The sequence below is a fragment of the Gavialis gangeticus genome, unplaced genomic scaffold, assembly GCF_001723915.1.
Source record: "Gavialis gangeticus isolate Ggan-Ray unplaced genomic scaffold, GavGan_comp1, whole genome shotgun sequence".
NCBI lineage: Eukaryota > Metazoa > Chordata > Crocodylia > Gavialidae > Gavialis > Gavialis gangeticus.
In genome coordinates this window covers 16,451,419-16,476,166 of record NW_017728993.1, presented here as the reverse complement: position 1 = coordinate 16,476,166, position 24,748 = coordinate 16,451,419, and the positions used below count along the sequence as shown (strand labels likewise).

Here is a 24,748-nt window from a genome sequence, read left to right as displayed (position 1 = left end):
TAAGTGACAGCCTGCACAGCCACAGTAGAGTTTGCCCTTTGAAAACACATAATTATTCCAAGTGTGCTATATTTAGGCTTGACCATTCAGAAGCTTTTGACCCTGTAAGTGATGTTAAAGGACTCTGACAGCGTCTAACTCCCTTGCCTCTTTACTCTTCTGAATGTCTGTCTAATGTAAGATGTTTGATCTTCTTTCTTCCCTGAGCTAATAAAGTGATGAAGTACAAGGGGAGTTGGATTTCACTGGCAGGTGACAAGTAGCAAAAAAAAAGATATAGACTTCCACTGAGGACAAAGCCAAGGACCTTTGAGGGGAGATGATATTTGAGTTGTCTTAGCTGAGTGACCAAGGAGGACACATTTTAATAGCATTCACTTTGCTGAAGTCATCTACAAAAAATACTATTCTTCAGATAATATTTAGCGATCTATAACATATAGTACCAGTACTGTAAGACAAGAGGGAGGCCATGGGTTTAGTTAGTAATATTTCTACAGTGTCTGTCCAATAATTATAAACTTTAAAAAAGTCTTAATTCATATTATGAGGATATGTCCTGTTAACATTAATGAATTAGGTATTATTCAGAGGGAAATATATTCAGATCTCAATAACTCTATGACCTGGATATAGACCATAGGTTTCCTCCTTGTACTCATATGTTGTTTCTGGTTCACTAACATCCTGACAAAGCTATGGTGGGTTTTTTTCAAATTTCTTTCACTTGAAATTCAAAGGTCCAGAAAAATGGTTTAGTGTATAACTGGTCTTAGTAACCAGGCTTGTGAGAACCCCTTTGTAGTGACAGAAGTTGTAATTTAGAGATGCTCCCTAACTAGGTAGACTGAGGAAGTTAGTGACTGAGAGATGGTCTTTCAGTTAAATATCTAGTTAGTCGGAGAGGCCAATGGACCTTGGAGGTTGCCTATTGCTCCACAATAAAGTTCTCTGTTGTTAGATCTTGTTACTCATTGTGTGCCTGCATTTATTAGACCCAGTTATCACTCCATGGCATCAGAAGTGGTGAATGAGACAGGACTTTCACGAATTTGAGATCCAAACTGAAGAATTTGTAAACTGACATGACTATAAGTGATCTTCCTGCACAGTTATTGTCTAAGTTAAAGGACAGTTGGTCACAGAGATTTTGCAACTTCCACCTGACCTTTTATTGTCAGGCAATATAGCAGAGAACTGGAGAAAAAGGTCTGAGAGGTACCTAGGAGCCACAGGGGCAGAAAAGAAAAATGACAAAATCAAATTCTCAGTATTTGTGCATATTGTGGAGGAGGAAGTCCTAGTTGTATGTAACACCTTTACCTTTGAAGGCTAAAATAGGTGGTTACGTGTTATACTGTCCAAACTTGAGGGGTACTATGTGCCAAAAAAAATGAGGCCCTTGAAAGACATCGATTTTTTTATGTGCAGATACACAACAGAACAAAGTACTGATTTGTATGTTACTGAACAAAAGAGATCTAGTAAGAACAGTGCTTTTGGGGACTCGATAGAATCTCTGATTAAAACCAGAATTATTTGAGGCATAGTAGGCACTGCATTACAAGAAAGGCTACTGTGTGAGGGAGACCTGTCCCCAGAAAAGACTATCCAAATGTGTAGGGCACCAGAAACTATGAAGGCCTAGGCTGCAGAACCGAATGCACCCAGAGGCTGCGTTCATGCGCAGTGCGGATGTTTGGTTCCCTGGGGACAACTAGCAGCAGCACACGCTGCCACTAGTTGTCTCTGGAGAACGCCCGTGCCACGCATGCTCTGGCATGTGGCAAATTACTCTGGGTGGGGTAAGGGAGGCTAGGGCCAGCTCTGGGCTGGCCCCAGCAGCCTTACCTGCGGTCCTGGGGACCTCCTGGGATTGCAGCAGCGGCAATTCTGCCACGCAGAGCCTGGCTGGCAGCTGCAACATTGCTCTGGGCAGCCCAGTTCCACTTTTGAGCAGCGCATGCTGTCTGTGCATGCGCCGCTCTGCTTTTCTCCATGGGCTTTTTGACCCCTGAATATCCAGAGGTCAAAAAAAACCCTCCGCACTGCTCCCTTGCAGTGTGGAGAATAACTGAACCTGCACCACATACTGCACAGCCACACTCGTCTGGACACAACCGACGGGGTCATCCATGTAGCAGGCATGAAAGAATGTGGCCAGAAAAAAAAAAACACCTCACAGGGTGGAATTTATCACTGGCAAGGAGATTGCAAGGACAGAGAGAGCAGAGTAGACATGTACCACGTATGGAAGGCAGCATGGCCCCAAAACTGGGCTGCATTTGGCAAGCTCTGTTTTACCTGTAACAAGAAGAAACATTTTGCCCAGTACTGAAGACGCTAAACACAAAATCTTATGCATACAGTTGAAAGGATACTGAAAGGTTTTTATATAAGCAAAATTAACAAGAGGGACTGGATTTTGCCAGTGAAAGGGGAAGGAACAGTGGTTTAATTTGAATTGGACACTGGAACTCAGGTGAGTATTTTACCATATTTTCCTATTCTTATCAGAAAAGTTAAATACAAATGTCCGTGGAGACTACTAACAGCAATTGACCTCCAGTAAAAATTGATGAATCACAGTATTACATGGTTGGAAGGGACCTCAAGGGTTATCTAATCTAACACCAGCAGGAAAGCTTGCCCTATTATTGCCCATGTGGTAACTCTTCTATAGATGATAATTCAAGGAATGCAGATCACAGTGCAATTTCTTGGTACTTCTCAAGAGCACTTTTAAAACATACTGTAGAGTAAGTCCAACTCCAACTTCAATTATGTAACATTTCTCTTTAGTGGAGCTGATATGGGCAAAAATGGCCCCATTATGAGTTTGATGTTAAGAACATGAGTTAGCATCTTGATAAATCGGTATGTTCTGACTGAGTTGAGATTTGCTGACAGTTATGAATATCTCAGTATGACATCTTTATTATATCACAATGATGCCATGCATGAGTTTGAGGGTTTGTATATGTAGCTACCAAGTACAATGGGCAAATACCATCTACAAAAATCTAGAAGCCATGTATATTCAGGATGTCACAGTTGAACTGTGAACGTCACTTGTAAGCCATAATTATTCCTGAGCCTGTGCAATATTAATTAAAAGACTAGGCATATATATGCATGATATATTACTGACAAAGAAGAACACCATGACCTGAAATAAAATTGTGTATACAGAGTAGACACATGAGAAATGAGAATTCACAGTCTACAATAACCCTAAGAATGTGCAGAAACTGCTGATTATATTCACTAATAATTCAGTAAGTATGTCAGATATTTGAACAGAACTAGTTTTAAATTATAGCCCTTGTCTTGGGGATTAAGTCTCTGCTAAAAATACACAACGCCGCCCCCAATATATCATGACACTGTGGTGTAATAACAATGTCATTCTGTCCTGTTTTGAAGCGGCTCCAGTCCAGTCAATCAGGACATGTTGGTGTCTCATCAGACCAACATCAAACCCACAATTCTGTCACAGATTAGCCCTACTATTTATTCATCTAACATTTCTTATTCACAGAATACCAGATGTTTCCTGTGGGAACTTCTGTGCACACATGCAACTGATAAATTGAGAGGAAATTATTGAATTTAGAAGATAAACCTATCTGGGACTACAAAGATGGTCTCCAGCTGTGAATGGGTAAGATTTACCATTGAGCTAAAGGATCAGCTTTTCTAGCTCAAACCAGCAGATACATCATCACATTTAATCCAGATTTCCTCCCAGACACACAGGAGTTTGCAACTGACCAATAGAAGCAGAATTTCACCCGTAGCATGTAGCAAACAGGAAGACCAAGTCTCTGCCATTGTTTTATTACTAATCTTCCTGTTAATAAATGGGATTATATTTGGGGTGGAGATACAGAAAGCAGAGAAAGAAAATTAGATTTCTAAAAAGGTCGTTCTTATCTAAAAAGTAGCTGTAAGAATGGTACTTTGGGATTTAACAGCCTGTTCCTCCCATAACTCCAGAGTCAGATCTGCACAGCAGCAGCTGCAACAACTAAAGGTTTTGCTGCTAGTAAGGAGTGCTATAATAATGTGTTATGACTCTGCAGTGTCCTGGATTTCTGAATGCTGTTTCTGTATGAAGGGGTATAGGTTGTAACCATGGTCAAAGGACATAGGCAGACAAGGTTCTTTGGGTAAATCCAATTTCTTTTATTAAATCAACTCAAATAGTTGGAGCACAGACCAACTGCAGATGCTTCCTCAGCCTGACGAAGGGCATTTGTACCTGAAAGTTTGCAAAGAAGAATTTTTCCAACTATTTGAGTTGGCCTAATAAAAGATATTGGATTTACCCAAAGAACCTTGTCTGTGTCTCTATGAAGACATTCGTGTAACCCATGCATGCAGGAAGGTAATAATTTTAGATGGTTTTCTGTCATCAAGCACTTCAGAGTCATTAGGGGCAAAGACTATTAGCCTCAATGGCTCAGTCTCAGTTTTGGTCAGCCTGCAATACAGGAAAGACCAGAGCCTACCATGCAACAGCTCATTTACCCCTCAGGCAGCCTAATGGCTTTTTAACCGAAAGCTACTGGCTCACCAGGAGCTATGAGGGTGTGACCCCAGGGTTCTGCCTCTGCTGCTTACTGACTCAGGGAGAAGTGGCAGCCATTTTAGCACCGTGTCTGCATGCTTCTATTCCAGCAACAAAAAATGAGCTTCCCCACTGAAGACACACACTCCAGTTTTGGAAGTCTGATTTTGGGGGAAAGGGTGCATATGGTATATGGGTAGATATGACACACGAGGTAAATCTGAGCAAGCAAGTTCACATTCCTGAGGCAGTACAGCTTGCATTCATTGACGGTCCTAGTTGGACTAGTTAGTTTTTCAGAGGGAGGATTAATTTAGCTTGTGTGGCTTGCCCCTGTAACAGCTACACTGCTTTCAGTAGCTGTGCTCTCTTGGGCGCCTCTGCACAGCCCTGCATTGTGCCATGTAGACAGCCTTATGGATTTGACATCCCTACCACAAGTGTATAATATTACATGAGTTATTGACTCCTCCTCCAGGTATTCAGAGCTCATCAAGGAACCATGACCCCAAATCAATACCAGCGTCTCCGGCAGTCCTTTGTGCAGGAAAGGATGAAAGTTAAGACTGCTTGGGGTGGGCTTGGCTTGTTCTCTTAGGGTGTATAGGTTTTGGAGAACATATTACTTTCTGGCAGGCCATGCCCCATCTTGCTAAATCCAAACATTCCTGTGAGGAGTAGCATGTCCCTTCTTGCTCCTGAAGAGAGTAGAAGGTGATATATGCCTGTGGGACATACAGTTTTTCTTCCCTTTGCTCTCTTTTGGTCAAATTAAGTAGTACTGCCCCCTGAATGGGGAACAGGGAAGCTGACCCATCATGGGGCCATCTAAATTATGATAATAATAGTAAAAATGCAGAGACAATCAAATAGGAAAGTAAGTTTCAGACAACCATCTACCTGCAACCAGGAGGAGGAAGAGAGGCAAACCTAGGGCCCTGTTTTCCCAGCACGCGGTGCACAGAGATCCCAATGAGACCAATAACAGATCAGCATACTGAGAGCTTGTGGGGTCAGCCCCTCTGTCTTTGAGAGAGAAACATTTTCAAAGTTCAGTGTGTTAAGCTCCAGAAGTGGCCTTCCTTCCATTGCCCACATGCTGATGCTGGAACCTCTGGCACAGTGGCATGGCATGAGTTTACCAGGTTATCTGGGTATCAAATGAAACAACATGTGGTCTTTCTATCAGAATATCTGAAGCTGCGGCACACTTCTGTCCTACCCAATGAAACTAACTTGTCCGTGCTATCCACCAAATGTTGATTTTGAGTGGAACACTCCGATAGAGGCCAGTAAAGCACGCTCAGCTCTGCTTATTAATTCTGGTGTGGAAGAAAATCAGAACAACTACTACCTATGACTATAGGGGTGTTCCCTAAGGATCATTACCTCTCTCTGACAGTGGCCACTAGTAATTGTTGCTATGTCTCTGAGAATCAGAGGTACAACCCTGAAATATGGAGGTTTGTATCTAATAAAACTTTGCTATTGTGGCTAACGTCATTGCAGCTCTTTCTGTTTTCCAAGTAAATGTTCTGAAATCCCTTTTTAAAAATTCCTTCTAAGTTTTTGGCCTCATTAATGTCCTGTGGCAGTGAATTCAACTAACTAATTACAAACTCTGGAAAAAATACTACTTCCTTTTTTGTTTTAATGTTTGTAGCCTACTAGTTACAGTGGGTGTGTCCTTGTACTAATACCATGCAAAAAGAGGAATAAAAGCTCCTTATTAACATTTAGAATCTTATTTTGAAACATTCACTTTAAATCAAGGTTTTTTTCTGTATTCCCCAAAAGGATTATCACAGAATTCAAAACATATCCTTAAACCATAATTCCTCATGTAGATATGTAAAGTGCAAAATGTTACCTTCAGAAAGCAGTAAGAATGAATGTAGTTACCGAATTAAGTCTAGCAAGGCATCTGCAGAGCTCATAATTGGCTTTCCACTCTCTTCAGTGTTCTGCTTCTGTGCTGCCCCACCAGGATGGATGATGGAGACCATAATTATTCCCACAATCACAGCCACAAATGTTGTCCACAGATAATAAGTGACGGTTATGATGCCTAATCGACTAGAGGTCTTTGCATCCAGGGCTGCTAGCCCAGACATTAAGCTGTAAAAAAAAAACACAAAACATACAGAATCTTTCACATACAATGAGTGCAGTACAAAACTTCATTTCTGACTTATTCTCATTTCCCTGCTTCTACATGACAACCCTGCATAGATCCTGCAAGGAAAGTCAAGGAGACTGAACCTTGGTCTGAAAGTACATGCCCCTGCTGCCTGAGATAAGAGACCAGATTCTGGTAGCTTGAAAGAAGTACCAGACTTAATGGCCCACAAGTAGTTTAGCCACTGAGGATTGGGGAGAATGGCGGGGCAGACAGCAGCACAACAACATTAAAGGCCCATGGGACTAATCTACTGCACATTAGCATAGTTTTTGCCAGCCATGCTAATGTGCAGTAGAATCAGTCCAATGGGCATTAAGTGTCTCAAGTAGACACACCCAGTTAGTTGTAAATATGTCTGGTGGATTTCCAACTCAGTGAGAACTGGAATGAGATTACCAGATTCATTTCTCACATAAATCGATTGATCACTGTAGACAAGAATCACTTAGACCAATAACCTACTGCGTATTTTGCCTGGTTCCTCAATCAAGGTAGATTACACTTAAATCTAGAATAAATCTGAACCTTGCAGATTCCTTTTGCATACCGTCTCTAAGATACAGCCTTTTTCCAGCCATTTACAAAGCAAAAATGCATCTAAGCATTTAGTTAGATTAGTTTAGATTATTGCGGCATCCTTTTCTCCAGCCTTAACAGATGCATTTAGAATGCAGCTGCAGTGATCGTTCTGCTAGCCCATCACTTTGACCATGTCTGCCTCTTTCCATCCAACCACTGGCTTCCTTCATCAAATCTAAGGTGCTTGTCCTACCCTACCCATCAGATCTCATTCAGCATTGAGAAGTTGACTCCTGCCTCGGATCAGCCCATTTTGCTAGCCTCCATGGTTCACTTGTTAGACTTTCAAACAAGCACTTTCATGCTTTATTGCCCACTGCCCTTAGGGCAGGGAACACCATTTTGTTCTCTGTTGTTCAGTGTCTGGCACAATGGACATTTGGTCCATGACTAGGGATCCTAAGTGTGATAGTAATGTCAATAATAAGTAATAGGAGCCATAAGTACCTGAGAGAGATACAGACAGTATCGATTTATGATTGCTGCTAATATGCATTTAAATGATTGGTTCTGGATGAGTTACATGCCCTCAACAGCTTGTTATTCTTTTTGTGAAAAAATAAACGGATAGTAACATGAGATATTCCATTGACCATGATGAGAATGCACACACCCTGTCATTAGCCTCCAAGCTTCACCTCAGTTGTATTTTGAAAATAATACAGCAAGCGTGGCCCTCACTCTGGCAAGAGAAGTGAATGCAGTGCTCACTACCCATCCCTGCACACATCCTTGTCACCAATGCAGGACGGGCAGCAGTGGTTTTGCAGAAGCTGCATCTACCCCGCAGCCTGTGTAGCTGCCAGTGGGGTGCTTTACACTCCCTCTCTCCCCCATGTAGGTGCAGTAGACAAACCACCATCTGGGTTATAATTTTGCTCTAGGCTGCTTTGAACTTGGTCCAGGGTAATAAAGCTTTAGATCATCCAAGGCTGAGGTTAGATTTTTTAATAAATGTGGAAACTTCAATGTTTTTCTTGGCTTTGCTTTATATTTAATATTTTTAAAATAATTTCTGTCTATTTTCGTTAAATGTATGGCAGGGAAAAATACTGGAGAAGTACAACCTTAGTATCTCGATCCAATGTGGCCCTTTTATGCAGCTGCATTGCTGAAATGACAAAATCTTTTTTTGACTCTTCCGTCTATTAGCAAACACCTTCTGATAGTTCTTACTGCATGGGATCTTTGCCCTTGCACTGTTCAATGAGGTTGTCCAAAACTAAAATGCAGCTTAACCTTTACGGTAGATTTAGCGAATAACAACAGTGGGATTTAATGCTCAGGTTCCCTCTATTCAGTAGATTAGCTAAGAAAATGCATTGTTTTCCTGCTTTGCCAACTCCAGTTCAGCATGTTTTGTTATTATCAGTTTATGGTAATGCTGGTGGAAGAATGGAAGGAGAACAAGACAGTTTTATAAAGCAGTTGTGTTAAATATTGCAACCCAAGACGTTCCATGATGAATGGAATTTTCTGCTGAATAATATTGTTGTCAATAACTGTAGTTTCTAAGATCAAATTCTTCTTTAAAATCAAATTCTCCTATGAAGTGACACTTATTTTCAAGTGTAACCAAGAGCAAAATTTGATCTTTAATTACTATTACTTGTTGGGGTCCTGAAAGAAGACTGATTAAGATGATGTAGGCTGGTTTTAGAACTGGGTGAAAAATATAGACTCTTTTTCCAGATTACTAGATCGTTTTCAAACAAGTGCTTGATTACTTCAGATTTATTTGTTATCTACAAGAATTTGCTGAGTTGTTTTTTTTTTAACTATTTGCTATTTTTTGCTTACACTATTTAAGCGATCAGCTGGCATTGATTCCATGCAGTAAATGAAATATCTTAATCTAGGGGTTGTCAACCGGGGGTACATGTACCCCTGGGGGTACTTGGGAAGGCCCTAGGGGGTATGTAGAGTGCCGCTGCCGTGCACCACCGTACACTGCTGCCACTACACTGCTTTGCATTTGACCACCAGGGGACGACCTGCTCTGCTCATCGACTGGTCCTCAGAGGACCCCCATTCACTCCACATGCAGAAGGGGGTACCCATCATAAGGGGTACACTCCTCAAAAGAGGTTGAAAACCCCTGTCTTAATCAATACTAACAGTTTAGATAATCACTCATTCATTAAAAATACACAGAACTGGGTATTATGACTGTTTTACAAATATCGTTGTCTGAACACTTATGAACAATCTGAGCCAACAAATAAGAACGAATTGAATTTGGTACTTTTATTTGCAAAACTGGAGGACTTGTCTGCATGTCCTAGCACTGGGAGGGACCAGTTCTTGTCTGGAGTCTTCTCAGGAGTCCTGCCTGCAGGTTTTTCTGGAGTCTTGTCTGCTTTCTTAAAGAAAATGTCCAAGCAAGTTTGGACAGACGTTCTCCAGGGAGATGGGTGACGCAGCGAACTTGTTCACTGGCGTGGCACCACATCGGATCAAGCGTTGTAAAGTCGAAACTGATGTCAGAAAGTTGAAACAGGGTGTCAATGTATAAACGTTGTTAGTGCGAAACGCTTTAAGTCGAGGACTGCCTGTAGTGTATACGATGCTTTAAGTGTTGTGGAACCTGGTTGTTTAGATTGCAGAGTTGCCGTTTGGAAAGCCAATATAATATGCTTTATTTATAAGAATCAGTAATTGTGCTCTGGCTTTTGATTTACCTCTGTTTGTCACTAAATCTTGTAAATGAAAATGAATTACATTGCACTAGTTAAATAATGCAATAGGTGTGGCAAATCCAATGCCTTTTATTAGACCAACTCAAATAGTTGGTTTAATAAAAGATAACGTATTTACCTAAATAACCTTGTCTGCATATGTCCTTAGACCAACATGACTACAACCTACATCCCTGAAATAGTTCTGGCAAGAAATTTCATATAATCAGGGCCAGATTAACCCGTTAGTGGGCCCTCAGCAATCAAATGTGTGGGCCTCAGGCTGCTCAAGACGCCCCTCACTACCCTGGTGCTGCCGCCTGCAGGGAGTGGGGCTCAGAGCTGCTGCTAGGAAGCAGCCATGGTAACGGCGAGGCCAGTGGAGGTGAGGGGTAGGGCAGAGAAGGGAGGCAGACAGGGCCATTCGTGCTGCAGCTGTGGAGGGAAGGACTGGGTCTCTCTGCAGCTCAGGGCCCTATGCATGTGCCTAGTTTGCCTATGCAGTAATCTGGCCCTGAATATATTAAAGATAGAGAAATCCTCCTAAACTCCCCCAGATTTTGTCAAGCCGCTGCAGCCTGTTTCGAGCCACAGCCTGAGAAGTGCTGGGCATGTGCAATTCTCATTGAAATAAAGGGAAGCTATTGGGGCACTGACCTCCTTCTCTTAATGCAGTCAATGACAGCTGTGCCAGTGAGTTTCCAGGGAGTGAGGTATCCAGGTGTGCGGTCCCTCATAGGAGAGGGAGAGAGAAGCTGGAGCAAAGTGTGAGGCCTACTGTGGCTTAGCTGAGAACTGCCTATACCTTGTAGTTCCCAGTCCTGTGCCCTAATCAAACGCACTTCTCTCTTTTCATCCATCCATCCATCTTCTTGTATAAGCAAAGCCTAAAAGAGTCTAAAAAATCATGATAGGGTCATAGAAACATTGGGCTGGAAGGGATCTCATGAGATCAACTACTCCCCATGCTCAAGGCACAATTTCTCTAGGTAGCCTGTTCCAATGCTTGACCACCCTCAGAGTCAGAAAGTTCCTCCTAATCTCCAGCCTAAATTTCCTTTGCTGCAGCTTGAGGCCATTATTCCTAGTCCTGTCCCTTATGGCCACAAAGGAATCTGTCTTCTCTATAATCCCACCTCTATCTTCTCTATAATCATCCTTCAGGTATTGGAAGACTGATACCAAATCCCCCCTAGTTTTCTCTACCAAATCAAGAATCCAGAGTCACCCACCCCACACAGAAACACATACCCAAATTGCAGTAAAATGCGCTGATCCTGGATCGGCCTTGTTAGCCATCTTTTGACCCTCAGGTAAGGCAATCGTGGAAGACAATTAGCCTCGACTGTGAGGGATTGCCAATGATGACAGTAAGTGTTCTCTTCTTCAGATTAAATAACCCTAGTTCTTCCAACCTTCTTTCAAAAGTTGTTTCCCAGGTCCTTGATCATTTTTGTTGCTCTGTACTGGACTCTTTCCAATCTTTCACATCCTTCTTGAAGTGCAGGGCTCAAAACTGGACACAGTAATCCAGGTGAAGCCTCACTTGTGCTAAATAGAGTGGAAGAATCAGTGTCCTTGATTTGCAAGTGACACTCCTGTTAATACAACCCAGGATGCTGTTGGCATTTGTTGCAACAAGACCACATTGTAGGTTCATCTTACAGTCTACTGCAGAAGTGTCAAACTCATTTGACCCTGTGAGCTGGATGAGTGCCATGGAGCTAGCTCATGGGGCTGATTAGGCCCATGGATCCCCAAGCTGGAGCCAGTGCCTGCAGTGCCTGTTCTGGAACATAAGCCACATGTGGCACCTGTTTCAGCCAATCTGTGATCTGCACGGCATATGCCTCTGGTCTGGGATTTTGCTGCATGTAGTACCTGCTCCAACTGGTCTGGGACATGCACAGCATGACATGCCTGCAGCTGCCATATGCAGCATGGGTCACAGACCAGCTGGAGTGGGTCCTGCATGTGGTATGTGTCCCAGACTGGCCAGAGGGTGGGCATTGTGTGTGGCACAGTCCAGGATTGGCCAGGGCAGACACTACATGTAGCATGGATCCCAGAGCTGGTGCATCCTGGGTCCTGCCTGCGGTCGCTGGTCTGGTCCACGTTGCAGGGCCTGCTTAGATCAAGGGGCAGTACTGTGAGCTGGGTGATGGGGGCTTTGTGGGCCAGATCCTGTCTGCAAGCCATACCTTTGACAGCCCTGGTCTACTGTAATTACAGGTCTTTCTCTGCAGTATTGCATTCCCCAGTCTGCATTTGTGCATGCAATTGTTTGTCTCAAGTGCAGGCCATTACGCTTGTCCCTGTTGACTCTCATCTGGCTGACTGCAGACCATTTCTCCAGTCTGTCCAAGTCATTCTAGATCCTAGCCCTGCCTTGGCTCCACACAACTTGGTGTAATCTTTAGATTTGCTAAGCACGCACTCAGTCCCATCTGGCTCTCAGGCAGGTGTCGCACTATTTAGCTAGCGCTGTGCAAGTAATAATGACATATAGCCCCTAACTGAAACAGGCTCTCCTAATAGTTAAACCAAACACATACTCAGAAGAGCAGGACACATTCCTTTCCCTCTGCCTGGCCAGGATGGGACTGGGCAATGTCCCCTTTTTTCCTTGGAGCCAGGCCACACGCCTCCCCCTGCATGGCTGGTTTGGGGCCAGGACATGCCCCCTTTCCCCCATGCCTGGCCAGGTTGGAACTGGGCCACGTCCCCTTCTTCCTGAGGGGCCAACCTGTGCCCCCTCCCACTACACAACTGGTTTGAGGCCGGGCCATGCTCCCTTCTCCCACAGGCCTGGGCCATGCCCCCTTTCCCCTCACCCAGCCAGATTGGGGCTGGGCCACACCCCCAAGCCCCCCATGGGGCTGGACTGGGGCTGGGTCATGCCCCTCCCCCCACACAGAGTCAGGCTGGGGCTGGGACAAGTCCTCTTTCCCCTGCACAGCTGGATCAGGGCCAGGCTGTTCCCTGCCTCCCTCTGCATGGCCAGACAGGGCCCCACAGTGCCCACCGGGAAGCCAGATTGGGTCCACTGGCTGGATCCAGCCTGTAGATACTGCCCATCCAGCCTGCCAGACAAAAAGGTTGAGCACCACTGCCCTAGTTCATGTGGACTGAAACCAGTGCCCTTCCCCTTGGTAGCTGTTACTAAAGTCCCACATGCTGTTACTAAAGTCCCACATAAAACAATATGAGAATTCAAAATCCTAGTGATTTCCTCTATTGCTATAAGCTATAACCTAACAGGCCTTGGGGTCTGTACATATTCTACTACAGGTTTAACTGCCTGATCCTAATGGTGGAGCTGGATGAAAATCTCATTGCTGTTTTCTGCGTTGGTTTATAAATGGGCAGGGGATTATCATCTCTTGGAGCTGAGCCTATAGGCACTGTGGATGCAAAGTGAGATGGGGTTTGATTATTCACAAAACAAGTACATCTATAGTATTTACTTGATTTTGAGATGAGCCCCCTTATTTCACTTGAGGGAAATTCCCCCCCGCCCTTGTCTTAGAATTGAGTACAGTGGCAGTGGGGAGGCAGGTGGTTGCTGTGGCTTGGGCCCCTACTTGGAGTCAGGACTGTAGCTGCAGCTGCTGCCTGTCCCCACCCTCACTACCTCTGCACCCCCATATCTTCCCCCCACCCCGCACACAGGCTCTGCTCCCCACCTTCTGCTCTCCCTCCCCGCTCACTTTTGCTCTGTGCAGCCTGCGGTAATGGGCACGGCCCAGCCCTGTAGCACTGGCATGCAGCACTGCTATGGGGACTGGACTGGGCTGGGGCCATGCTTACAGCCCCAGGCTAAAACAGAGATGAATCCTGCTGCATGGAGCAAGGGTAAGGGGTGAGGGGAGGAAGGAGCAGATGCTGGAGGGGAGGGAAAACAGAGGCTGGGGGGAGAGCAGGAGGGGAAGCAGACAAAGAGTGGAAAGGGGGCACCTGAGACTGTGGGGCTGCAGACAGGTGGCAGAGGGGCAGATGCAAGTGGGGGTAAGCTTCCTGACCTCCCCACATCAGCTACTCTCCACTACCTGCTTCCCTGCAGTGATGGGAGGATGAATTAAAGACAACCCTCCAATAATTAGATTCTATACATGGAAAATTATAACAAATGTATAAAATTTTCCAGGTACAGAATCTAATTGTTGGGTGGTCATTTTAAATTCAGGGGTGTCTTAGATTTGAGTAAATATGGTATAAGTCTCTTGGAATAAAGCCCTTATAAAATGTGTCTGCTACTTCATTTGCCTTTGGAAGTCATCATCAGTCCAAGGACAGGGGAACTACACATAGGGGTATGTTCTTTAGTTCAGATCTAATCACATGTTGGCTCTTAGGTGACAAATCCTGGAGGGGGGTAATAATAAGATTGTTCTGTCTTGGGGATATTCATTAACAAGATCATCATCTGTAATGGGATTATCCTGCCACCAGATAAAGTCATGATCAGTTTGGACTGTGACAAGAAAGTCCTCAAAAGTAATTAACTGTGGAGGCACAACTGATGAAACCAATGGAGGGAAAAAGGGCTGAGCTAGGGCCTAGATATAGAGAAAGCATCATGTGGTTCATTTCCAATGCCCAAACTAGGAAGTAATAGAACTGTAGTATTGTTACACTCATGACAGTTTGGGAAATGTGCAAGAAGCAAGGTTTGTTTGGTGATACCTTTAATTGGACCAATTATATTGTTGGGAAAGATGTTAGACAAGTTTGGGGACAACTAAGGAAGGGCACTTTGTGCCCAAAAGCTTGTTGGTAACATCTCTCTCAACTATATAGCTGGTCCAACACAGGGTATTATCAATCAAACCTTACTGAAAAGGAGTAAGGGCAGTAGCAGAAGAGAATTCTGTGAAGGCTGCAGACAAAGCAGCTAAAAGTGCTCTAGGCCATAGGACCCAGTCAGCACCTGGGGTGGCTGCCCCAGTCCTAGTTACGCTAGTGGCTGCAGGTGCCATTAGACATGCCTCTTTTTAAGCATGTTCTGACCTTCAAGGAGAGAAATCTAGTAACTAGTATAACCTGTCTGGCAGTGACTGTCATTCTTTCTTATCAGTATTAATTAACGCTTGAAGTCAAGAAGGGGGAAGATGGGGAGGGCACTTTATCTATCAAAAAACCCAACCGGCTAATTTCATAGATTTCATAGACATTAGGGCTGGAAGGGACCTTGCAAGATCATCCAGTCCAGCCCCCTGCCCAAAGGGCAGGCAGTCAACAGGGGTCAAATGATCCCATTACATGGCATATTCTATAACTATTACATGAAATATAGAATATGCCATCCCTCTATAAAGACAGGGTCTCTTTGTTATTGATCCTAATAGCACTTACAGTGTATGGGAGAATGACAGCAAAAAATGTACCTCATGTTTCCTAGAAAACAGAGATCAGCAGACACGAGCTTCCAAACAGACCGAATCAAACTGAGATTTTTTTATATTCCACTTCTTGTCAGACACAATCTCATCCACGTAAGAAAACAAGAATCATCTCAGCAGTTTCCCCAGCTCTATGTCCAAGACCATGTATTGCTTCATTCTACACCTCATGCTCCAGGTTTAAGCCAAATCTCTAATCAGGATAAAAATGTTTCTCACAGTTTCTTTTGAAACCTATGTGCTAGCCAGTCTCAGAGACATTATAAAAAACTGGATGGATCATAGGTCTGATCCAGTATTACTCTGTACTCCTCTCATTCCTACACCCATGAGCTATTTATGTGATGCAAAGATTGTTCCAATTACACAGAAAAAAACATCTTTCAGGGGCTTTTCTTTGTATTCCCTGGGGTTGTCTGCTTCTTCTTTTTCCTGCGTCAACCTAATTTATCAAACAAATCTTTGATGAACATCCATAATGTGGATTCCCAGAGTCCACCCAGTCTGAAAAGTTGGCCATCTTCATTGTATCTGCTGCAAGTTCTGTGCTCATTTAGTCCATACACTTCTGAGAGCCTCTAACCTCATTAAAGCCAGTTTACTGATAGATACAAAGGGTGCCTATACGTATGCTTAGGGGTGGGAACACTTTAATTAGAGTGGTTCCAGGAGAGGTTCTCTAATTAAAACACCACAGTGTCATGTGTATCAAGCCCCTGCACATTTAAAAATGGCCATGGGACACTTTAATTAAAGCTCATTTGATGAGCTTTAGTTAAAGCACCCCAGTGGCCATTCTTAAACCCGCAGGGGCTTATACACATGACACTGCAGCAGTACTAGAGTGTTCAAATTAGAGTGTGGATTAATTAAGTCTGCTGCCATGCATTCTAATTAGATGCACTGAAGCATGTGTAGAGGCACCCACAGATTTTAAATGCTGCACACTGATGGCCCGTATCTGCATAATGATCTGCATTAGCTGTAGGGTTTAGATTTTTATTTTTAAAAGTGAAATATCTTTTCACTGAGGCCTTTGTTAGCTCTGTACTTACATTGCTCTATTTTCTAGAAGACAATGTATTTTTCCATATAATAGCCAATTCTCTCCTGTCTCTTTTATCCTAATCTACCAGGAAATCTCACTAATCCACAAGGGATCTTCATGAAGTTAGTGAATTTACACTGCACATGAAATGCAATGCAAAATTTACAGCATAAGAACATATGATGAATTTACAGTTTCAAACAAGAGCAGAATATGGACAATGCCTTCTACATACCATTTTAATGACACAAAGGCTCTACAATGTAACAAGATTTTAGTTGCCAGAAAATATTTTATTGCTAATCAGCTTAGCAGAAACACTTGGGGTATGGGTGTATAAACAATTTACTCAGGGGGTTAATGGTGGCCAGGCTTTCTTGTGTGCATCTCCCCATGGGCATGCTCTTACCCTAGAGCAGTGGTTCTCAAACTTTTTTTCACGGACCACTTGAAAATTGCTGAGTGTCTCAGCAGACCACTTAATAAACTTTTTTTTGTTCTGATCTCTGTCGTCAGAAAAAATAAATCAAGTACAAAGCCAAGTACAGATATTCTCGATTGTTCCGCAACCTTTCTGCGGACCACCCGAATGGAGCTCACGGACCAGTGGTGATCCGCAGACCATAGTTTGAAAACCTCTACCCTAGAGTAAATAACCGCTAAACTGTAGTAGCTTAGTCCTCAATGAAAGAGTGGTATATTAAAGTGGTTTGGCTTCTACTTACTGGATGCATCTACAGGTGCTATTAATTCACCTGAATAAACTCCAGCACAGTTTGCACTGGAGTTGATTGCTCCTGAGCACAGAGTTTACACGTGTACCCAAAACCACAGCACGCTGAGCCAGGTCAGAGCAACCCCAGCTGCTAGGGGATCCAGGGGAGTCAGCCTGTCAGCTTGGAGCTGCTCCGCCTCCGCTCAACATGCTGCAGAGGGGTTGGCTGGGGCATGAGGGTGCTACAATGCAGGGCTATTTGGCAGGTAGCCTCAAACCATAGCACCCTCATGTCCCAGCCAGCCCTGGTCACCCTCTGCACGTGCATTATGGTACACTAAACTCTGCTGTAGGACAGTACTTGTCCTGTACAGTACTATCCTACAGAGGAGTTACTTAGTTTACTGTGGCCTAAGAGCACCACACATGTAGATGATGCTTTGCTGTGGAGCAAATTAGTCAACTGCAGTAAAGCGCAAGTGTAGATGCACCTACTGTGAGGTAAGAGTACGTGCATAGGCAGAACTGCTGATACGTGTAAAGCCACACCCAATATTGCCATGTGGTACATCGGCCATGTGGCACAGGTCTGGCTAAATTGTTTTATGTAATCAGACTGGATTAATGTCAAAGGGATGTTCCATAATAGTAATACTTCATCCTGATGTAGAGCCTTTTATCAGACTGCCTCAGTAGGGTCTACAGCAAGGTTACCATTTTTACCAATGTGAATCAGGAAACCTTCTTGCCAGTATTTGGTTTGTACATTTGGTTCTCAATTTAGGAGTCCGGGAAGAGAGAAGATCCAGGGAAGCTGGAAGGTCACAAAGCACTGTATGGTATCTAACTACAAGGGACTATGGAAGGGAAAGAAATATCTTAAGGATCACATGATTCTTTTTAAAATAAAAGACTGATTAAATATAAAGGCCAGGTATTTATAAAACCACTCAATGGTGGCCAGAGAACAGAAACTACTGATTAATGTGCTTCATTTCCACTTCAAGTAAAATCTGTTTGGAAAAGCAAAGACTTTTACAAAATGATTTCTTAATAATGATGAGGGAAACTGCTCAAGGTTTCCAGTAGCCCTAATCAGACAGCCCTATAACAAACAAATAATTTCTCTTTAGAGCTGATGATTCTCTGGGGTCATTTAGGTGCTGCTGGTACGCATCAGATGGATACACAGGAGGCCTTTTACATGTATTAGTAAAATCAGAAGCTTCCTATATGACATCCTTTTTGATCTCCCTCAACATCCAAACATATCAGTGGAAAGGGAAAATAAAAGAAGCTGATCATACGACCCCATTCTGCATGCATGTTTCTCTTCCTCAGCACCAGAAGCCATCTGGATATTGCTTTGAAATAGATGGATTATGGATAAAGTTATCAAAGAGGATTAGTGTGATTAGAAAGACAGTAATCCTGTCAAGAAGTAATGGTCAAGTATTAACCACCAACCGTCATTACTCGAATCACGTTTGTTTTTATTCACCCCCACCCCCAATCATATTCTCATTTTGTAATTGCATGCCACGGAAAAGACTTTCCTAAGCAAGATCTCCCATTGAGGCTGGGAAGCCCCTGTCACTGCTGCATTAGAGATGATTATATTATTGTTACCTGCGTGGAAGGACAGTGATGCATTCACTAATGCTTCTTGATTTATTTGGTGTGAGCCTGTTCACCTTTTTGTTCAGGTCAGTCCTTTGAAGTCTCTGCACTGCACTAATTGTTTGCATTTCTGTCATACTTTCCAGAGGTCTCAGTGCTTTGTAAATGCGAACAAATTTAGCCCTCACTGATGCAGAGAAGCATTCTTAGTCATACATTTCAGTAGGAAACAGGGTTTAGGAGACCTGTCTAGAGGCAAGCTGGAGGTCTGTGACAAAATCAAGAGTACAGCATAGTTTTCCTGATAGCCACTACCAGGGGCAGATCCAGGATTTCCCAAAGGGGGGTGCAGCCCCTCAATGCAGACCCCATGCTCCCAGTCTCCTCTGCTTCACCAGTGTGGACAGACTACACTGTGGGAGCTTCTAGGGAGTTTTTAAAGTCCTAAAGCAAGTGAAAATGCCCTCCCTTCCTGCTCAGATGTGGCATCCTTCCCTTCCCCCTTCCTGACCCCACCGTATTCTCCACAGTTGGGGCACAGGGAAGTTTCAGAGCCAGCCAGGCTGAGCAGGGGCTGAGCTCATTTGGGAAGGGGCAATAGTAACAGGATTACTGCCCCGTCACAGCACAGAAAAGGGGAACCCCTGTCCATCTTTGCTGCCACTGTCCCCATCCCCATCCCCAGCTGAGCCCAGGCCCTGCACAGCAGGCAGGAATAGCTCTAGTGCTTCACCACCTGCAGAAGAGCAGGGAAAGGCAGGCAGGGAATGGGGAGGAGAGGTGGGGATGTAGGAAAGGGGCAGGGAGAGGGCATTTCTTTGAGCAGGAAATGGAAGGGAGAGAGTATTTTCACTGGCTTTGGGAACTTCAAAAAGTCCCTGGAAGCTCCACGGTGCAGTCCAATCCAAAGGAGGGTTGCAGCTAAGCTACTGCACCCCCTCTGGATCCGTCCCTGGCCACTACTGCCAGGGTAGTGGCAAATGACACTGGTAAATGACAAATTAACCTTTTTCAAGACAATCCATTTATGAAGATGTCTACAGATGAGGATGGAGTTGCAGCCTTCTCCTGATCTGAGCAAGAAGCTATTCCATTCTGCCATTTTGGAACAGACTGTTACTATAAACCTTAAAGACTTTAGAGTGATGACAAAAAAAAAAGTTTGGCAGTGTAAAGGAGGAATTTTACACTGAAGCATGTAAATAAAGGAAATTATTTTAAAAAATGCATCTGCCCAGAATTTCCTGAGCTCTGTGGATCACAAGACAATCACTCTAGTGCAAGGCTGATCTTGTAGAAGTGGAGAGGTGGTCCTGTGCCTCTTGCCTACTCCTGCCCTAACTTTTATTGCTAGCACAGAAAGGGAACAAGGGCATGAACGCTCAGCCTGTGTCTGTGTGACATTCAGATCCTTATCTGCGTGTTTCATTCCTATGGCAGCCATGGGGCTGCTCTAAGACACTGTCAGGGGGCACTGACGATGCATAGTGGGTCATAAGCATGTGCACCCCCTGCAACTGGCAGTGCACCCCCTGTGAAAAGTGCCACCAATGCTGCTGGTGGCGCCTGCAGATGGTCGCCACTCGCCCCTCACTGCCGAGGCTGGGGGGTCACGGAGGCAGCAAAAGAATTAAGTCCAAAAGTGAGCTCTGAGACTCACATGCAGACCACCTCTGACCTCTTTTCTGTGCAGGTTTGGCTTTAGTGGAGGATTTCATAGATTTCCTGGAGAAGGGACCTTGCAAGATCATGGGGTCCAGCCCCCTGCCCAAGTAGAGAGGTGTTTCCTCCTTCTCTGAGCCATCTCAGCTTCTCCTTCTTGTCCCAGAGAGAAATGCTGAACTTGCGACTCACTACCTGTCTCCAGCAGAGTGACCGCAACCATCACAGCTCCTGCAGTAATCCTGTGTACAGAAAAAGAGGAAGAGCCTCTGCCCCTCCGCTGACTCCTGTCAGCTGGGAAATGAGACGACTGAAGGCCCCAGACAGAACGTTCTGGAGGACAGAGCAACACAGGGCAATACACTGGCTCTTCCTCAATCTGCTCTTAGACTCTGACAGAGGTGCAAAGCCTGCATGAAAGAACCTGGCTGACTTGGACAGAAATAGTCTCTCCTTTTCACTTTCCCCCCGCTCCTCGCAAAAACTGGACCCATAAGTGAAGCTGAATCATGGACAAAATAATCTGAAATGGGCAAATGCCTCATCATAACTTGAAGCTTTTTAAAACTGTATTTATGTAATATTAGATATCAGAAAAATGTTCAAAATTTTGACCAAAAAATGAAATAATTTCCACAAAATTTCCTTCTTGCTTTTTGACTAGATTTTTGGTGTTAATAATAAACTGGGAACCCTATTTGTCCCAAACGCAGTCCCAATTCCATCCATGTATTCTGTTTTCTTACAGCATATCAGTCAGATCTGTACTAGTTCAGGAGGGCCCCAAATGATGCAGGAGATATGTCATTAAATACCTGCTAGTCTACCTCAAAGCTGCTGTTTTAAAGAAACACAGTAAATGCAACCCATAATAAAAGAAGACCCAGTTCTTAAAGAGCTCTTTCCAGAACCACCCATCCTAGCCTTTAAACAAGCACCGAACCTCACTAACCTCATCATCACAAGCAAACTCCCTGTGACCCAAACCATACCAAATGTGTCTAGACCATGCCAAGACAAAAAAAGCAAAACCTGCCAACACATTTCCACTACTCCCACCATAACTAGACCCCACAACAGAAACATCATCATTCCTGGATCTTACAGCTGCACCTCCAGAAATGTTATACATCTCATCCAGTGCACCACATGCCCCAATGGAAAATATGCAGGAGAAACCAAGCAACAACTGTGCACCAGAATGAACACACATGAAAATCTATCAAAAACAAAAATACCCAACCACCTATGGGGGCACAGGACAATCACTCCCTCTCTGATCTCTCAGTTCTAATCCTCAAAGGGAACTTACAAAACACCTTTCATAGACGACCCCACGAACTTCACTTCATAAATCTGCAAGATACAAATAATCATGGACCCAATATAGACAGTGTGGATTTATGACACACTACAACCTATCTGACACCTGATTCACCAGGTACCTGCCAAACCTGACCTTTTACACTTTTAATTTCCACCCCTTCCTCCCCTTCCCTCCCCTCCTCTTCTATCCTTTGTCTTCCTAATTTTCAGCTATTTATTTTTTCACAAACAGCCTCTTTTCTAACTTGGAAAACTACTACAGTAGAGTCTCCCTTACTTACCTTTGGCTTTCCCCCCCACCCCTTGTTTCTCCCATCCCGGCCCTTCTGTATCTTTTATTTTCCTAATTTCCACCTATTTACATTCTCACTAACATCCTGTCACACTTTTAGCCTCTTTCATTCCTTGGAGTCTCAGAACAGCAGAGACTCCCTATGCCTAAAGATGGGTGATTGTGCCCAAAAGTTTGCAAAGAACTTTTTTCCAACTACTCAGTTGTTCTAATAAAAGAGATCACATCTACCCAAAGAACCTTGCCTGCCAAAGTAAATGCACACATAGGTCCTGCCTGCCATGAACACAGGTTTTCCCCATTAGGCTGGGTGGCACTATAGTTTTGAGAAATATTTTAGGGCATGGAAAGAAAGAACAACACAAGATCTTACCAACCCTCAAATCTTCCTTCTGAGTCTTCCTTCCCCCTCATTGCATACTACCTGAATCCAGTGCAGAGACAGTAATTTGAGGACATTCAAGGCTTTAATCTTAGCATGGATTAACGGCAGGATTTATTACTTCTAGTCCTACTGATATCTGCTACTGCCTAATAGCTCTATCCTTGCAGCAGAAATGTCACTTTGGGGCTTTCTCGAAGTGTCCAGTAGACCCACTGTGGTAGGAGGCAGTGTACGGCAGCCTCTGATCTCAGAGAGATAAAAAAGAGCCAAGAAATTGTAGCATTCTCTGCATTCAGAAAATGCAAGTGGTTTTGTTGACTCTAACTGCTCTGAGAAAGAAAATTTATTTTCGCAAGCCAGAGGTCAGGATGCAAGTGAAATTAAATATAAAATATGCCAGTAAGGCTTTAGATTTATGGTAATATACAGTTAATAACTGTCAGTTTTCCGTCCTCGGCTCTTTCATATGTTTTCAGAATAAGAATAGAACAAATCGAGTTTAAAACACAGGCAGCTTGAATTATGGATAAACAAACGTCAAATTCATTCAACTGTTTATGATTCACAGATGTTTTTATCCTGAGGTAACAGAGTAAATGCATCCAACTCCTCCAACCTTGCATGTCATTGCTTAATTTATGAAACTGTTCAAGTATTCAAATGAGTTTAGAAGGCTACAGAAGGTTTAGACAGGCCTACCAATTACTCATGCTCAATTTGTAACCACTCTTTCTGCACCAGTTCACTCTGTGATAACAAACATGCATCCTGAAAAATTAGATCCCTATAGATATTTCCTATGCAATTTCTATTGGATCAATTCTATTTAGTTGTTATGTCATACTTAACTCTTTGCAACATGACTTTTTTACTAAAGTATCATGCAGCTTTTTTTACCGGTAGAACAGAAACTTGTACCACAACATTTAATGTGGGGGTCAAACACTAATGCCAGATGACCTGAACTATTCCTGAAGAATTCCTTACGTCATCCCTTGTGGCAGCCCCCACTTGAGATGTATGGGAGGGCTGGACTGGGGCCAGAGGCAGTAGCCACAGTGCTGTGTTCCAGTAATAATGTAACACGGAGTAATCCACAGGGAGCTGTGCATTATACACATGTTAGAACTTTTTGTCCTTTCCAGGCCTAGGATGTGCCTTCTGAAGTTTACCCATCTTATCCATCTCACGAACAACCGATTCATTGTATGTAGTAGATTTTGTTTCCTTTGTGTATTTCTGCTCTTGCTTTCCCAGATCTTAATATATTACCAGAAATGTAAAATAAAATCTTAGGAGGAGATAACAAAAAGCCTTTGGAATAATGAGCATTTTTGATCTCACATCTTTTTCCCTTCTCCACTGTTCATTAACCTTCCCTTTGCCATACTTCATTTAAGTAATAAGACTCTCCTTCCATGACTGATTGCACTGAAAAAGCATATTAGTGTCCCTGCAGCTATAGTAAATAGCAACAGTTATGATATTTAGTGCTACATTTACTCCATTGTCTCTCTCTTCATGTTACATGGTTGCTGTGTTGGAGATCAGGTGATCCATAATAGCATACTGGGATGCATGATTAGCCAATGCATGGCAAGCAGGGCTAAGGAAGTGATACTTCCTTTCTACTTAGCACAGGTGAGACTCCAGCTGGAGGACTGTGTCCAGTTTTGGGTGCCACACTTCAAAAAAGATGGAGAATCTTGAAAGAGTCCAGAGAAGGGCCACAAGAATGATTGAGGGCCTGGAGGACAAACCTTATGAGGAAAGACTAAGGGATCTGGAACTGTTCAGCCTGGGGAAGAGAAGACTTGGTGGATGTCTGTAAGCATGTAAGGGGTGAATATCAGGACCTGGGAGAAAACTGTTCACTAGGGTGCCCCAGGGGAGGACAAGGAACAATGGCCATAAACTGTTAGACGATGGTTTCAGGTTAGATGCAAGGAAGAATTCCTTTAGGGTGAGGGTGACCAGAATCTGGAATAGACTTCCCAAGGGGCTGGTACAGTCCCCAACCTTGGAAGTCTTCAAGAGGAAATGAACAGATGCCTTGCTGGGATCATTTGATTTAATCAGTATTCCTACCTAGAGCAGGGGGGTTGGACTCGATGATCTTTCGAGGTCCCTTCCAACCCTTCGTTTCTATGATTCTGTGACTCAAGCCCAGCTTATAAAAAAGCGAAAGGTACCAACAAGGGTTAGGTGGTTTGTGTACAAGGGTTTTGATGGTTTTAGACCACATCTTAGTTAAGTGAAATCTATGTAACAAAACTGTCACCATAA

The 24,748-nt window shown here is 43.7% G+C and overlaps 2 protein-coding genes across 2 annotated transcripts in view; one reads left to right on the top strand and one right to left on the bottom strand.

The window, feature by feature from the left end:
• Positions 1-24,748, top strand: part of CPT2 (carnitine palmitoyltransferase 2) — a 108,615-nt gene that overhangs the window by 44,402 nt on the left and 39,465 nt on the right. The window lies entirely within an intron of this gene.
• The window catches only part of SLC1A7 (solute carrier family 1 member 7), a 101,075-nt gene that overhangs the window by 59,633 nt on the left and 16,694 nt on the right, over positions 1-24,748 (bottom strand). Inside the window, exon 3 of the mRNA XM_019501284.1 lies at positions 6,476-6,691. Coding sequence (XP_019356829.1) covers positions 6,476-6,691 — 216 coding nt within the window. The remainder of the gene's footprint in view (positions 1-6,475; positions 6,692-24,748) is intronic.